Source organism: Podarcis erhardii (assembly GCF_964252035.2).
Source record: "Podarcis erhardii genome assembly, chromosome: 15".
In the NCBI taxonomy this organism is placed as follows: domain Eukaryota; kingdom Metazoa; phylum Chordata; class Lepidosauria; order Squamata; family Lacertidae; genus Podarcis; species Podarcis erhardii.
The window spans coordinates 39495920-39513661 of record NC_138505.1 but is presented as its reverse complement, the minus strand read 5'-3'; the positions used below and the strand labels follow the sequence as shown (position 1 = coordinate 39513661).

The following is a 17742-nucleotide window of genomic DNA, read 5'->3' as shown; positions in this document are numbered from 1 at the left end:
CTGGAAAGTGATGCCAGATAAAAACCAGCAGCGCTGCCCAACTACAAGGCTGGAGTGTTTACCCAGGTGAGTAACTACTTGCTGGCCAGGCTCCTACCAAGAAGTGTCAAAGTTTGGGGAGAGAAAAAGGCATGGAAATGGCTATTTTGAGACACGTTGTACTCCAAACACCCTACCTTTGCGTTTTTCTTAGGCCACGATACCACTGGGACCCCAGAAATGGCAAGATTTTGGTCATCATCTGCATGTTCCTTCAGGATGTTCTGTTTCAAAAAGAAAAGAGGCTAATTAAGGGCTGTGTGAGCAAAGACCTGGCACACAATGACTTGCCAAAAGGGAAGAAAATCAGAAAAATGTAGTGAAAAGGTTAAATGTTATTTTCTGCTTTGCAGCTTGGAAATAAAGATATGGAAGTGTCACCTCGCAATTCTCATTTTGTGGATGTGAGGTGGAGATCACTCAGGAAGCTTTCAGGAATGATACAACGAATGCCTTATTACAATCTAAGAAGCAGAGGGGGGTTAAATTGCTGAAACAGTCATTTTTAACTGGAGCAATTGTATGGCTCCTTACTTTTAACAAAGTATGTTTTTTTCCTTTAGAACAGTCTTCCCCCCAAACTTCCAGATGTTTTGGGCTACAACTCCCATTAGACCAAACTAACACTCCAAAACTTCTGGCAGGCACCAAGCTGGCGAAGGTTGCTTTAAAACTGGTATTTTTCTCAAATGTAATAGTGTAATAATAATGATAATAATAATAATAATAATAATTTATTTATACCCCACCCTCCCCAGCCAAAACCAGGCTCAGGGCAGCTAACAACCAATAATAAAAACAAGTTGAATAAAAAACAATTTAAAAGATTAAGATACAACATTAAAACATTAGGATGCAGCCTCTTCACAGGAGGAGAAAGGAAAAAGAGGAGGAGGGAATCAAACTGATTCTAAGCCAAAGGCCAGGTGGAACAACTCTGTCTTACAGGCCCTGCGGAAAGAAATCAGATCCCGCAGGGCCCTGGTCTCAGGGTATTCCACCAGGCCGGAGCCAGTGTTGAAAAGGCCCTGGCTCTGGTTGAGGCTAATCTGACTTCCTTAGGGCCCGGGACCTCTAGGGTGTTGCTATATATGGACCTTAACGTCCTCCATGGGGCATACCAGGAGAGGCAGTCCTGTAGGTACCTATTATCTGCACATAATACATGTGCAGATTCTCACTGACCAACCAAGTAATCAACTTCCGGTCCTGTGATTAAATCAACTTGAGATTTCTTTAAATTTCTTTATAATAAACCTGACTATAACAGGTTTTTTACTTGTAAATTTCTTGTTGACGGAGACTATGGTTTATGAAAGTGTGTTCAGTCTCTAAGGTGCTGTGCCATAAGTCTTCCTTGGTTTTGCGGCAAGAGATTAATATACAGCCACCCCTCTCGAATTTATTTTTTCAAATATATCTTTATAAATAATGTTCATTTTCCTAGCAGTAAGCACTATTAATGATGATCAGCAGACATGTAGAGGATTGTGCTGATAGGAGATCAGAAAAGAATGGAGACAGGGGAAGGGATCTTGATATGAACACAAAAAGCACATTGTGAGAATTCCAACCCCACATCCTTCAATCTTCTTTACACTGCAGCAACCAACATTGATATTGTCTGGGGAAAATAGGACATGGGCAATTAAACAGATGAGAGACACTTTTTCATGCAGCAGAGCTCGTTTTCACCGACACAACCCACGTTTTCTAGCATTCAGCGTAAGTGCCTGACATCAAGGCAAATAGAACTTACTCAACGAAGATTAACAAATTTGTTAAGGCATCTTGCTGTCAGAAGCAAGAGTGGACTCTAGTCATCTATGATAGCTTACGCCTTAATAAATTGGTCAGTCTTTTAAGGCGCCACAAGACCCATTGTCATTTCTACTGCAACAGACTAACAAACAGCTAGTAAAGGTAAAGGGACCCCTGACCATTAGGTCCAGTCGTGGCCAACTCTGGGACTGCGGCGCTCATCTTGCTTTATTGGCCAAGGGAGCCTGCGTACAGCTTCCAGGTCATGTGGCCAGCATGACTCAGCCACTTCTGGCAAACCAGAGCAGCGCACGGAAACACCATTTACCTTCCCGCCGGAGCGGTACATATTTATCTACTTGCACTTTGACGTGCTTTCGAACTGCTAGGTTGGCAGGAGCAGGGACCGAACAACGGGAGCTCACCCCGTCGCGGGGATTCAAACTGCCGACCTTCTGATCGGCAAGTCCTAGGCTCTGTGGTTTAGCCCACAGCGCCACCCTGGAAATTATTACAGCTGAATCAGCTTCATGCAGTGTCCACCTGCCCCTAATCACTAATCAAGTGAGAAAATCCCTTTGACAGGAAGCTGTTCGTTTTCCTGAGCAACAAAAAACAAAACCTGTTTCCTACAGGTATCATGAGTTTCTAAATCAAAGTTAAAAGTGTTTTAAGAGCAACTGGTAGTAGTGCCTCATTAAGTGTTTTCCTATTGTATTTAAACACCCGGGGTGGGGGGATGTGATACAGTTCCATAAGAGAACTGCACCACACACGGCGCATGGTGCCTGCTTTGCCGTTTAAAATCTCCACGTACACAAACAGTTAACACATTTAAAGGACGCAGTTCCTTGTGCCCAACATAGAATCAAGCTAGGGGTTGTGTTGCAATTCACACCATCCTGTCTCAAACACTGCCGTTACTGATAGTCTGCAGGAAAGGTTAATAAAACTCCTTCCTGGTGCCTCTCTTTCTCTATCCTACCCTTGCAAATCCCTCATCAAAACCCACATTTTCTGTAAAGTCCTTGGGGCAGAGACCTGTCTTCTTTTTGGTGCTCTGTAAAATGACACGCATAGTGATAGCAATATACAGATCCAGATTAGTTATTTAGCTAACTGAGGTGAGAGAAGGATACCTACCTCCAGTGCTTAAAGCTCATGTGTGCAGGGAGATTCTGATGGGTGGGAGCATTTGAAGAACCAACCCTGACCCACCTTGTGAGATCTGCAGTGGTACAGTTTCCAACAGTTCAAAACTAAGCAACATTGCCCAGGCCCCTCTCACTGGATCATGTTCCAGACACTCCTAGGGCCAAGGATTGGAAGCCAGGGCCCTCCAGGTGGGGCTGGACTACAATTCCCAGGATCCCTAATGACAGCCCCCACCACCTGATGTTGGCTGAGTCCACCACCCAATCTCAAAACTCACTTCTTTGAAGTTTCTGGAATGACCTCTCCCAAAACCTAACAAAGCCTCTCGCATATCCTTACCCAATGTGTAAATGAAACCCAATGACTACTGCTGCCCACATTTATTCTTTGTTCCCCTGACGTAACTCATTTTATCTTGTCTGATCACCTATGAGCAGGGCTATTTTCAGAGGGAACTCGCTGGAACTCACTTTCGGCGCCTCTCAATGGGTGCCATTGCCATTCTAAGAGAACAAGGGAGGCGTTCATGTGAGTTCTGGCACCTATTTTTCTAGAAAAATAGCACGGCCTATGAGGAGTAAGAATTACCTTCGGGATACTAACCAGGCAAGATAAGTATTTGGCAAATTGAAGAAGGGTCAATTCCCTCTCTCTTCACCCCCCCCCTTCCTATTTTTCTTAAATTTATATCCCACCTTTCTTCTGTCATGAACCCAAGGCTGCATAAATGTGGCTACCCAGTCATCACTGTGATGTCACTTGGCAATGCAGAAGCAGACAGGCAACAAGCCAGTTCTGTGGGTTCTTAACTTTTGCAGACTAATTTTCAAGGCTGAGATATGCAGTTAAGAGCTCTCCCAGTACCCATAACTTGAACTCATGAAGATAAGACCTCGAAAAGCCAAACTCTTAGATACATATAGTATTTGCTGGGCTGTGTACCTGAAAAAGAAGCAAGTCGCGTCCAAAGCAGGTCTCCCACCCACAGCCAGAGGCTTTGAGGATTCCACTGAAGTGGAAAGGAATTCCATAGTGTTGTGTGTGTCCCCCCACCCCCTGCCCTCAGCGCACATACCCAGAGACTTCCCTTCTTTTTGCCATTCAGCTCCTTTTAATGTGCTTTACTCCTGGTTTTGGTCTATGTGCAAGAGCTGTTGAAGAAGCCAAAATAGTGGCAGCTTCTGAACCCCTACAAATGTGAGAACTTTTTCTGTGTGAACATTAACAGAAGATGTTCCACTCCGCTTCACTCTTTCCCAGGTGGCTTCTGTCCATCACAGAGAGATGGACTAGAAAGAAGAGCAGCAGAAAACTGTTGAAGCTATGGCTACATACAGGGAATTGTTGCTTCTGGATGTGAAGATCAGTAGGATCGGCCCTCACTGGGTTCTGAAATAGCCCTTCCTTTCTTGCTCTGAGAGACACGCTATTCACTATTTACAAAGCTGAGCAGAGGAGATAATCCCAATCGCCACATGACTACACCAAACACATTCTTCTTCCCTGTGGGTTTTCTATGTAAGGAGCACAGAAATTAGGGCCCATTCTCGAGATGGATTCCCAACTACAGCCTATTTGGACAGCCTCCTGACATCACAGAGCTTACCATTTTTAGAAACAAAACATCTACACACCTTCATATCCTCCAGCAGAGACTGCGGATCCTCGATGCCTTCGGGTATGCATTTCTTATTCTCCGGAAGGGATTCAAGTTTTTCAACAAGGGCTTTCAAACCCTTCAGTTCAAACTCTGTCAGGTGAGTCCATTTTGCTGAGACCTCTGTAGCTGGGGAGCCTGTGGGAGTTTTGGGATAGTCTGCCGGTGTAGATTTTACACTTTCTTCTGACTCATTGGACAAAGTCCTTTTGAGGAAGCGTGTGGCTGTAGATTTTTGCTTCCTCACTGAAACCTCCTTCCCTTCTGAATGTATACTGTTGGGAGAAGACGATCCGTCCGCCAAGGCCTTGGGGATTTTTTCCAAACAGTCGTCCTTCTCTTCCCGGGTGTGGACATCACACGATTCGTCATCCATGTCTACCCAGGAATCCGATGAGAAGCTATCTAAGCTGCGTTTCCTTGTTGTATCTGAATTGAGATGAGATGAGAAGAATTTTTAACGCCCTGAAGGTAGGACTCAGTTGCACAGAATGCTGGCCTTGGCAGCTCAAAGGCGATAGCCAAGGACAGTCCCTAGACCATCACTAGTATGGTTATTTATTTATTACATTTATATACCATCTTTTATCTTCCAAGGATCTCAAGGGGTGAACATGGTTCTCCTCCTTCCATTTCATCCCCACAACAACCTGTGAGGTAGCTTAGGCTAAGAGATGGTGACTGGCCCAAGGTCACCCAGTGAGCTTCATGGCTGAGTGGGGATTCAAATCCTGCTCTCCCAGGTCCTAGACCAACCCTCTATAACTATTATGCCACACTGGCTCTTGACTAGGCTAGGCTATGTTTCTGTGCACTTGGCGGGGTTTTGGTTTTAATCTGGAGAACACTTAAGACAGCCTTTCACACACACCAGTGCTGATGCATGGAAGGTTGATGGTCACACTACACCACTTGGCTTCCACATATGATTGCTGACTGAAGGAAGAGACCTGCCATCCTGGAGGATGTCACTAGGTGGCAGTGGGCCCACAGTTCCTGAAGAGCAGGAAGCAGTAGAAAACAGGAATGAAATGACCTCATCCATTTACATCTCATCTGAGCACGGATAACTATTCTCTGCAAATGGTGAATGAACCTTGCAGACCTGGTCTATACTTGCCTCTGCCAGGGACCATAGCTCAGTGGTGAAATACCAGCACTGTCTGAAGAAGATGCTTCAATCTATGCCATCTCCAGTTTAAAAGGATTAGTAGCCGGTAAAGTGCAAGTAGATAAATAGGTACCACTCCGGCGGGAAGGTAAATGGCATTTCCGTGTGCTGCTCTGGTTCGCTAGAAGCAGCTTAGTCATGCTGGCCACATGACGCGGAAAGCTGTCTGTGGACAAACGCCGGCTCCCTCGGCCGCAACCCCAGAGTTGGCCACAACTGGACCTAATGGTCAGGGGTCCCTTTACCTTTACCTTTAATGGTAGATATATCTGCTTTTATTACTGGAGAGGTGTTACCAGTCAACATGGACAACTCTGGGCTAGGTGGACAAATTGGGCGTAAGACAGCTGCCTATGCTCCACAGCTAACTGCAAGCTCCACAGCTAATTGCAAGCCCACCCTACATGGTCAAGGAGGGCATTGAGCTTTCTCCCACAGACTACCACCGCTCACCCACCCAGAACTGCAGCCTCATTTGATCCCGTCTATGAAAAGATCTACCACGTAATTCTGCAAAGTTGAACTAGCTACATAATTTATTCTAAGTGCTGAAAAATGTGCTTCCTTTGTGCAGAATTTAGGTGTGTGCCCTGGGATGCCACCCTAACCCTCCTGCTCCCATGTGTCAAAGGCACCCAGTTAACCCTCATTTCTTTGGGAGGATTCAAAACCTGCAGAAACACAAAAGTATACATATCTGAATGTGTTTTTTCGCTTGCTCGCAGAAGACCTTGTGAAATATCATTTCCTGGGGGAACTTGGTGTGCTGGTTAAAACGCCTGAGGTTCAAGCCACACACTTGCTCCTTTAGGAAATGATAGAATAATTCAGTTCAATCTCCACAGTTCTTCACCATTATGATTTTCGACCCGTTTGTGCACAGAAGCAAAAAGGAAGGGTGCCGTTCCATCTCCCTGCCTATTCACTCTGATTATTAACTGCAAAAGAATTCACTCACCAATTAACATTGATTCTTTCAGATACTCTTTGCTGAGGTGGGAGCGCTGGGTCACACAAAACACGTATCTCTCCAGAACATACCAACACATCTCATAGTAGAAAGGGTAACGGAACTTGGCTTGCACCTGAAAGCAAAAAGGGAAAACATCGGTCAGTCTGGGAGACAGGGAAGTTTGCTGCTCCTCAAGCCTGTTATCATCTTATCGAGAGCACAAGATGCCTTTGCAGGAGCGGGAGGAGAGGAAGAGAGGGCGGGAGCTGAGAGAGATGGATGCCTTCTGCATACACAATGAGCAGCCTGGCCTGCCTTCCGGGAGCTAGCGCTTCATTTTGTGGTTCACTAATTTTACACCTTCCTGGGAGGGGAGAGGGGTGAGAGAAAGGGGGATGAAAGGGGAGGGTGGAATCCTCACCATGGATTCTTTCCCACCCCCCAAAACACACACACACACACACACACACACACACACACACACACACACACAAATATATAACTTTAATTTGATATATTACTCTTCCCATTTCTAAGCATAGAAATGGTGGTACGCATATTAGTCTCCAGAGGATTCAAGTTGAGAATGTGTATGTTGCTAGATGACCCAGGAGTTACCTCCCATTTTTGCACAGCCACATGCACACACTGCCAACAGAATGAGAACTAAAGTACATGTCGGAAGGCGCCTCTTCACACAACACATCATTAATAGACGGAATTTGCCCCAACAGGTTGTGGTGGCGTCCACTGGCTTTGAAAGACGACTAGGCAATTTCATGGAAGAGCATGGAGAAGTCTATTAATTATTATCAGCCACGGCAGCGAGGCAGAACACCCAGCATCAGTGTCAGGCACTGGGGGCAAGTAAGTGGGGATGACTGTATTTATGTGTGGGCTTTTCCGGAGGCATTTGGCTAGCCATTGTGGGAAACAAGATGCCCCTTTGATCTGACCCAGGAAGACTCCCGTTATATCAAATGCAGGGATGCCGTCAAAAGTGGATCCCTTGGGGTGCTGAGTTTTTTTCCTTCTGTACCGCATAGTACCGCTCATGTTGTGACACCATTCATTCTCCCTCTCTCACACTCACTCACACAGCAGAGAAGGGTGCTGGGCAGAGGTGACTCATTTCAGAGTAAAAAAAGGAAAGGACCTCAGATTCTGGGGAAGAGTGAAGCTTTGGCAGCGCCCCACTCTCTGTGTTCCTAAATATCAGGGGGGCTGGTATCTACTTAAAAGACCGAGGGCCCATAACACAAAACTGCCTACCATCTGCAAATGCTTATTCCACCCCCACCCCTCCAACCCATGGATGTAAATATAGGCCTCAGAGCAAATCACAATGTTGAGTGGCTGGGCTCTCCCCAGCATTGTACTCTGCAGCAGACTAAGCAGCCCTAGAAGCGAAGACATTTAACAACAATAATAAAGGGGGGGAGCGCAGGGGCTTCGGTTTTTCTCAGAAAAAGCGCAAGCAAACCTCAAGCATTGAGATTAGAATTTATAAAAATATATTACTAATTCTATTACTATCATGAAGAAACCATATTGCTGCTTCCTCAGTCGCTATTGTCGCCAGATGCGGTGGTTAACATGTGTTAAAGGTTTCTACAAATGAACTCGGCGCTAGTGGGGTTGTGGGTTCAAATCCTGGTCCTACGCATGGCATGTTATCACTTCTCAGTCTCTGCTTTCCCACTGGTAAAATGAGAAGTCTCATGGACTCGCCTCACAAGGTTGTTGTAAGGAACAGCGAAGGTGCGTGTCATAAAGCAGGCACTTCAGATTATTGAGAAGTGAGATACACAGTTGATGTAACAGCTTACACATTCAAGAGCTGGTGTCATCCAGTGGACAGAGCATTAGATTTGGCTCTGGGGGAACCCACAGTTCAAGCAAACTCACTGCTTGGCCTTGAACTGGTCACTCTATTTTGGTATCAATTCCCAATCAGCAATTTGTAAATATATATGCATAAATTGCCAGTTTGCTTTATTCACTCTTGGTTGCTGGTGTAGTGCACCTTCCTCTCCTGTAGGAGGCACACTTCACAGGAAGTCAGGGGCGGCTAGGCTGCAACTGCTTTCAGCTTTCTTCCATAGAATTAAATGGACGTCACGGCCCATTCCAGTGGTAGACAATAAATTCCAGTCACTTTGCTAGTCATAGCGAGGTGCTTTGTGGTTGCTGTTTTTGCACAGACACAGTAATGACCACACTTCCCAGGGAAGCGCGTGATACAGCAATTCTGACTTTCATGAAAGGCAAGATGGGAACACAATACATACCACCACCTTGATTTCCTCAGAGAGAAAAAGGATGTAGTATACATAAAGCAGTCTGCAAATTTCCCCTCACAGTATCTTTTCTTCTCTTCCTAGAGACACCTTGGCCCATCACCTATGGCCAGGTGCAAAACGTTGGCTTAGAATGATAGAATCCTAGAATTGGAAGAGACCCCAAAGGTCACCTGGTCCAACCCCATGAAACTGAAGGAATCTCAGCTAAAACATCCATGACAGATAACCATCCAACCTCTGCTTAAAAACCTCCAAGGAAGGAGAGCCCACAACGTCCCAAAGGAGACGGTTCCACTCTCTAACACCTCTTACTGTCAGAAAGCTTTCCCTCATGTTTAGCCAGAATCTCCTTTCTTATATCTTGAAGCCATTTGTTCAAGTCCTACCCTCCAGAGCAGGATCAAACCTTAGGGATGATTATTCATTTCTGGGGTCTACGATGAGTAAAGGTTAGTTGAAAAGATCCTGATGTGGATAGTTTTCCCAGTGCTGCCCTGTAAGAATATTACTGGACTCACTACTCTTTCTGCATCACTTATTTCTAACTGCTCTTACTCCTTTTTTCACCTCCCCCCCCCTTTTTCATCGGTGACTTTTCTAAAGGTGGCAGGTGAAGATTTAGCCAGAATATCCTAGAGATATATGCACAGTGCATTGGGCTCATTTATTTATAATGTGTTTTATCCCAACCTTTAGCAAAAAAAAAAAAAAAAAACACTTCCAGAGCAGTGTTACAGATCAACAAAAAACCATCTACAATAGATGACATAAAAGGAAAAGGGAATGTGGATGGAGGAGGAAATGAACAAGCTCCGGCACTACTGTAATTTTTAAACCAGTTGGAATGGAAACAGTGCAGGGAGCTTGGTGGAACTGCTGCTGCTAAGTGACAGTTTGCAGAAGGCAGCTTTGAGCAGCAGGGATGGAATAACCATGCTTCCCACCTCTCTCTTTCTGCTCTGCAGCATGCTGGAATATTGGTATTCATTCAGTACCATTGATGTCTACAGTGGTACCTCAGGTTAAGTACTTAATTCGTTCCGGAGGTCCGTTCTTAACCTGAAACTGTTCTTAACCTGAAGCACCACTTTAGCTAATGGGGCCTCCTGCTGCCGCCGCGCCGCCGGAGCCCAATTTCTGTTCTTATCCTGAAGCAAAGTTCTTAACCTGAAGCACTATTTCTGGGTTAGCGGAGTGTGTAACCTGAAGCGTATGTAACCTGAAGCGTATGTAACCTGAAGCGTATGTAACCCAAGGTACCACTGTATTTCCAGCCCGGCCTGCTTTTAAAATGTTTCCATCTAAAGCCCTGGTGTTTCATCCATAGTTCCATTTAAAGTCACACCTGCAGTCAGCATTCCAGAATGTGGCAGCCAGACTGGTGACTGGGAGTAGCCGTCGGATCCTAAAGGATCTACGCTGGCTCCCAGTACGTTTCCGAACAAGTTCAAAGTGTTGGTGCTGACCTTTAAAGCCCTAAATGGCCTCGGCCCAGTATACCTGAAGGAGCATCTCCACGCCCATCCTTCAGCCTGGAAACTGAGGTCCAGCTCCGAGGGCCTTCTGGCGGTTCCCTCACTGCGAGAAGTGAAGTTGCAGGGAACCAGGCAGAGGGCCTTCTGGGCAGTGATGCCTGCCCTGTGGAACACCCTCCCATCAGATGTCAAAGAGAACAATAACTACCAGACTTTTAGAAGACATCTGAAGGCAGCCCTGTTTAGGGAAGCTTTTAATGTTTGATGTATTACAGTATTTTAATATTTTTGGGGGGGAAGCTGCCCAAAGTGGCTGGGGAAACCCAGCCAGATGGGCGGGGTATAAATAATAAATTAGTAGTAGTAGTAGTAATTACAGTGGTACCTCGAGTTAAGTACTTAATTCGTTCCGGAGGTCCGTTCTTAACCTGAAACTGTTCTTAACCTGAAGCACCACTTTAGCTAATGGGGCCTCCTGCTCTTGCTGTGCCGCCGGAGCACGATTTCTGTTCTCATCCTGAAGCAAAGTTCTTAACCTGAAGCACTATTTCTGGGTTAGCGGAGTCTGTAACCTGAAGCGTATGTAACCTGAGGTACCACTGTATACAACTTTTAGAAGATGTCTGAAGGCAGCCCTGTATAGGAAAGTTTTTAATGTTTGATTTTATTTTTTTTAATGTGTTGGAAGCTGCCCACAGTGGCTGGGCCAACCTAGCCAGATGGGTGGGGTAATAATAATAATAATAATAATAATAATAATAATAATAATAATAATGCATATTTCTCTCATTGCTTTTCTGCATTCTGACTCTGAATGAAGGAGAGATGTATTAGGGACACAGCCAACAGCATTTGGGTTCTATGTATATTCTAAGCTAAATGGCCACTCAGGGCAGCTTATACCTGTGTTTCCCAATGTGGTACCATGGCAACCTCATACTGCTCCTTGGTGCATGCCCAGGCCCTTTGCCCCTCCCATTTTTAATGATTTTTTTAAAAAAGGGTTGCTTTTTTAACCAGTGACTGGAAAGTGGAATACAAGCATCTAGTGACACCTTGACCTGTGCCCAGAATGTCTTTGGACCCCACATGGGGCCTACGGGGAAGAAAGAGGAGACAGACAAGCTAGAGGCATATGGTGTATAGGATCGGGGCAGGGCTTACCTGGGTCCCCCCAATATTTTATTCAATTTGGCGCCCCTGGCTACCAAGCTACACCTTGAGGAGATTGTGCAGGGAGCAAATCCATTCCCCAGCAGCCCCTCCCATGATCTCATACCACCTGAGTGAACATGCTCTATCAATGGGAAACTTATAGGTTTGGGCTATTGGAAGCTGCCTTACATCAGATCAGACTATTTGTCCATAAGTGGTGCTTACTCCAAGGGCACAGTCCTATTCCTCACCCAAGAGAGACAGGACATGCAAACTGAGAATTTGCACAGGCCGCACCTGGTCTTCTTAGTGGAAATGGTAGCGCTGTGATGGCAGTGAGCCCACTGGCAGTTTCGGGACCCAGGCAAATGCCTAACTGTCCCAGTGCCTGGAGGCAGCCTGACACCTAGCCAGTATTGTCCACCTATGCTGGCTCTTGGGGTTCTCATGCTTCCCCATCACTTGGTATCTGAGACTTTTAACTGGAGATACCACAAACAGCACCTCTGCGCATGCTCCACCACAGAACAAGTTCTGCCCTACTAATAGTGAGGTTCCCAGAATACAGGCCAACCATCCCGGCAATATCTGCAACTTTCATCAGCCTTCAAGCCTGGGATTTCAGCTTTCTATGGCAGAAGTAGCCAACAGGGTGCCCTCAATATGCTGTGGGATTACAACTCCCACCTGTCCCAACCAGCGCAGGTGTTGTGCTCCAACCATATCTCAAGGGCACCACCTTGGCTGCTGCCGCCTTGCCTAGGATTTCAGTTACATACCAGATTTCTCACTGAAATAGTCAAACACAAAGGAAACCAGCCATGTTAAAAGAGGGATGTTCATAAGAGGAACTCAAATTATTAATGTTTATTTCTTTTCTTTTTCTTTAGAGAGCACTGCAGGAAACAAAATTGGCAAAGAATTTGACTTACAAACAGGAAGCCGCCCGTTCCACCCCTCGGCCTTCCAAAGGTTTTCAGCCAGATGCCTGGGGAATATTAAAGACATCATTTGCTCAACATTTTCGCTGACAGGTTTCTGAGCGTCACCAAATTCAGCCGTTTTACCAGTGTAAAAAATAAAATGAAATAAAATTCAAATGCGTAAGACAAGGCAGTCACAAGGCATGCAGTGCTCCCGTGCCATGGACGATCAATTCCGAATCGTCAATTTGAGTTCCTAATGGCCTCGCGATCCAGGCTCCATCCCACAGCCAATTCCCTCGATGTCTCTAATTTGATATCTCATTGAAATGTGCCCTGTGCTCTGCAAAACCACCAAAAGCGAGAGACGGCCGGTGCATGTGCTGTGAATAGAAGACGACTCGCCCTGCCAGACGTGAACCGTAACAGGGGAGGGGAGCAGCTGCCCTCATGCCTTGCTGGAAGCTTCCTCTAGTCGGCCACTGCTAGGATCAGAATCCTGGACTCAATGAGCTCTCAGCTCTTGTCCAGTAAATCAAGTCGTATTCCTATAAAGCAGCCTTCCCTAACTGGGTGCTCAGGATCACAAATACCGTCCTCCCAAGCCATTGGCCACACTGGGCTGACAAGAGATGTCAGCCTCTGAGGAAGTTTGCAACAAAGCAGAGAGCTCTATCAGCAGCAATTAACCATGATGGCAAATTGGAGGCTCCAGTACATCACTGATTAGTTGCTGAGAGCGAAGCAATGGAGGAGGGATGTTGCCATTACGCCCCGGATGAATTAGCATCTTGCAGGCTGATGTGGGAAGCAGAAGGCAGAAAGGCTCTTCTTAAGAACTCCCCAGAAACATCTGTGTGACACCAACCTGGCTGGCTTTTTGTGGCCAGTTAGTTAAAACTGTTTTATTTGTCCGATCATTTGATGAATGATGCAGGGATTTGAGGTTTGAGGGGGGGGAGGTGCGCTGCTGTTTCTTACACTTGCAATTCTGGAATATTTTTTTAGCAGTGCTTTTGGGTTTTATTGCATTTTAGGGCCTGCTGGTCCCAGGATATGATCGGAAGGAAGATGATACAGCGACCTTGCTGAACCCGAGTATGTAAAAGCTCTCTTCTCAGGGATGGTACTTTTAAGTTTCAAAATGACAGAAAGGCGGGATTATAAATATAAATAAATAAATATAATAAGCCCACAACTTACACACATGTAACTTGTGTGTATTCAGCTTCGCACGCTTGGCAAAACATATTTAACAAATTAAAAAGAGGGCATCCAATGCGTTTTGACTATGCAGTTTCAGCTTTAGGCAATATCCCGGAGCGTAACCCCCACGTAAATTGCACGTTTACTGCACTGCAATTGCTTTTCAATACTGTGAGCCGCCTTGCAAGCTCTATAGCACAGAGACAGGCCATTAATTAGGAAATGCAGTAAACTGCAGAACCAAAGCGGTATCATTAAATATTCCAATATATCATCTACCGAAGGCAAAAAGCCTATCCTAGAAGGCGCTTGGAGGCAATGATTTAATTGATTCTTTCCAGTGGTAAGTTCTGTGATCAATAATTTACAACCCGCCAAAGGTTTTTTTCAAATTATTTCTGAACATTATGGGAGGAAATGTATCCACACTGGGGAAGGATAGCTTCCAGAGTTCAAAGTGAAATGTTAAAAGATATTTCAGGGGCTTTTACAAAAAAATCTATTTACACCCACACCCACACACCACAAGTGTTGCGTTTTTTAGCCGACCCCTCTGGCTACTGCTTGATACAGATCAGTTCTCATAGGATTGCCTCCTTAACCCTTTAAAAAAGAACAGCCACTCACTCAATCGTCAGCTGAGAGTAAGACTCATAAATGTCACAACAATTTCTCTTTCTCTTTTTTTAGGCCAGACTGACATAATTATGTGGTTAAGTAAGACCAGCAGGATCTGGCCTCTGTCATATATGCTTTGGTCAAATTCAGATTAAATTACTGCAACATCCCCTGAATAGCATCTGGAAGTGTCTGCTGCTGCAAAATGGCCCCAATCATTACCGTGCTGAGCACAATGTCACTAGAGGCCTGCTTTCTGGAGCACACGATGCCAGCCTTGCTTGAGCTGCACCCAAGACCCATTTGTTACTGAACAGAGTTTGAAGGGCTGACAATCGCTTCAAAATGTGCTGCGTCAGTGGTGAGCAGCCTGCAGCCCTTGGTCTTATTTCAAAAGCCCAACAGAAGGATCAAACAACAACAACAACAACAACAACAACAACAACTTTTCATACTTATGAAGCACTTCAAATTGTTTTACAGTGGTGCCTCGCAAGACGAAATTAATCCGTTCCGTGAGGCTCTTCGTATAGCGGTTTTTTCGTCTTGCGAAGCAAGACCATTGACAGCTTAGCGGATTAGCGCTATTAGCGGTTTAGCGGCTTTTAGCGGATCAGCTGATAAGCGGCTTATCAGCGGATCAGCTGATAAGCGGCTTAGGGCTTAGGAAAAGGGGGGGAAGGGGAAAAAACCCCGCAGGAACTCGCAAGACATTTTCGTCTTGCGAAGCAAGCCCATAGGGAAATTCGTTTTGCGAAGCGCCTCCAAAACGGAAAACCCTTTTGTCTAGCGGGTTTTCCGTCTTGCGAGGCGTTCGTCTTGCGGGGCACCACTGTATTCCTGTTGTAAACCACCCTGAAAATGAAAATACAATAAATAACTATCCCTGAATGAAGGGACGCGGGTGGCGCTGTGGTGTAAACCACTGAGCCTAGGGCTTGCCGATTGGAAGGTTGGCGGTTCGAATCCCCACAACGAGGTGAGCTCCCGTTGTTCAGTCCCAGCTGAACAACCTAGCAGTTCGAAAGCACACCAAAAAGTGCAAGTAGATAAACAGGTACCGCTCCGGCGGGAAGGTAAACGGCGTTTTCATGCACTGCTCTGGTTTGCCAGAAGCGGCTTAGTCATACTGGCCACATGACCCGAAAAAACTGTCTGTGGTCAAACGTTGGCTCCCTCGGCCAATAAAGCGGGATGAGCACCTCAACCCCAGAGTTGTTTGTGACTGGACTTAACTGTCAGGGGTCCTTTACCTTTATCCCTGTATGAGCCCCATATTTTCCAGGTGGGAAGGCCAAGAGACAGGGGGAAGTCTAAGGCAAGGAGCAAGCTCATGGCACGGGACTCATGCTCTTAACCATTACGCTCTGCACACCCCAGCTCTTAGTCTGTCTCTTCCAAACTCTTCCCAACCCTCAAGATGTGAGGAATTAGATTCTAGGTCCTAGACTAACATCATCACGTATGATCAGGCTATAAAATAGGCATTACAGTCTCAGCGATGTGCTGAGACAATACCAGTCTCCTACCTCCATTAAAAGAAAGAGAAAATTGGGGCGGGGGCTCTGAACACCAACAATCAAAGTACAGCACGGGCTCAAGCACATCTTTGCCATTTAAAAAGAAGGTGGAGCAAAGCATGACACTTTCTCTTTGTGCTGGCAAGAATTGCTTTGTGAATAGCACCAGGTAATCTCCTTCCGCTGCTGGATGGGGACACACACACACACACACACACACACACACACACACAGACACTTGATGGAGTCCATCAAGGAAGTTCAGCTGAAAAGCCAGAGACTCTGTTGCAATATTCTGAACGAAGAAAACGTTACAGGATATGATCTGCACAGGAAGAACCAAGAGGGCTAATCACAACTGCTTGCACATAAGCCCCAACCAATCTGAGTAGGGCTTCCTTTCCAAGTAGATAAGCTACTTGGTACTCTGTGCTAAAATGTTGTTGTTGTTTTTAATTCTGCACTATCTGTACTGCTGAAGGCATTTTTATTATTCTGTAACTAGGTATTATTCTTGAAAATAAATAAAAACATACCCCCCAAAATCTGCACAATCCAAATTCTGCACGGCATTTGCAAGCAAGCAAAACTGAGGATATTGGTGTGATTTCTCTTATCAGTATAATTTATTCTAGTTTTACCAGTCACCAATGGAGGAAAGAGCTACAGTTAACTAAAACCCTGAGGCTCCTCATCCACTAGAGATCTGATCCAGTCACCTGCCTGGTTTCTGAGATCTCAGCAGGCATTGCCCATACATTGCTAAGCATATAGTCTCATCTTGTACAGTGCTACCTCAGGTTAAGAACTTAATTCATTCTGGAGGTCCGTTCTTAACCTGAAACTGTTCTTAACCTGAAGCACCACTTTAGCTAATGGGGCCTCCTGCTGCTGCTGCACCGCTGGAGCACAATTTCTGTTCTCATCCTGAAGCAAAGTTCTTAACCCGAGGTACTATTTCTGGGTTAGTGGAGTCTGTAACCTGAAGTGTATGTAACCTGAAGCGTATGTAACCTGAGGTACCACTGTATTGTTATGCTGCGATCTTCGAGCGAAGGAGGGGGGAAAGTGGGGTTGCTTTTTAAAATATTTTGTATATTAAAAATGACAGCCAAGATTCCCAGGAAGCTGCTACCATATTTTTGCTGCTGCACTTCCTCACACACAGGTCAGCTTATAAGTAGCTTAATCTGCTTTAACACCCAGAAAATTTCCCTCTTCATAAAAGGTTTTCACTTGCTGCCACCATTTTATTCTATTTTTGTCTTTATTCTATTTTTTGTTTTTCGGACAAAATGAAAAGTAAGAAGCATTTCCTTGTCTTTTCCATTTTTAACATCCACATCTCACCATGGCAAATACAATACTGATCAATCCTTAGAACTGAAAGCTTACAGGCAAGCGAGCCAACGAGTCAGCTTACAGGGTTTTTACTACTATAATATGTCAAGAAAATTCAACTCCATGCTAACTAGTAGTCAACTTGCTATGCAGAGGCATTTTGGGGCTCCTGCAAGTGAGACCAGGGGTCTTCAGCCTGGGGTGGGGGGCAGACTGTGAAAAACACAGCCACGACTGGCCTTCAGCTACAGCCTAGAGACAGGACTTGGTGGCAGGAGTGGGCAATATAATGATATTTTTTCTCTTATTGCTATGAACTCCAGACCATAATAAAGGTTTCATACTTTTTCACCCTGTAATATATAGAGAATGCACTGCCCAGTTGGCCTTGCAGACCCAGCATACAGGAAGCAGAACTTTTCTGCAAAGTAAAGCCTTTTCTGCAAAGTAAATGGTCATTTCCTGC

At 45.4% G+C, this 17742-nt stretch overlaps 1 protein-coding gene across 4 annotated transcripts in view; it reads right to left on the bottom strand.

Annotated features, from left to right (window-relative positions):
- KDM2B (lysine demethylase 2B) overlaps positions 1-17742 on the bottom strand; it is an 86425-nt gene that overhangs the window by 26101 nt on the left and 42582 nt on the right. For all 4 annotated transcript variants that reach the window (XM_081842220.1, XM_081842221.1, XM_081842222.1 and 1 more), the window contains 3 exons: positions 6742-6868; positions 4590-5041; positions 177-263 (listed from right to left, as the gene is read on the bottom strand). In XM_081842220.1, the coding sequence (XP_081698346.1) occupies positions 177-263; positions 4590-5041; positions 6742-6868 (666 nt within the window). The remainder of the gene's footprint in view (positions 1-176; positions 264-4589; positions 5042-6741; positions 6869-17742) is intronic.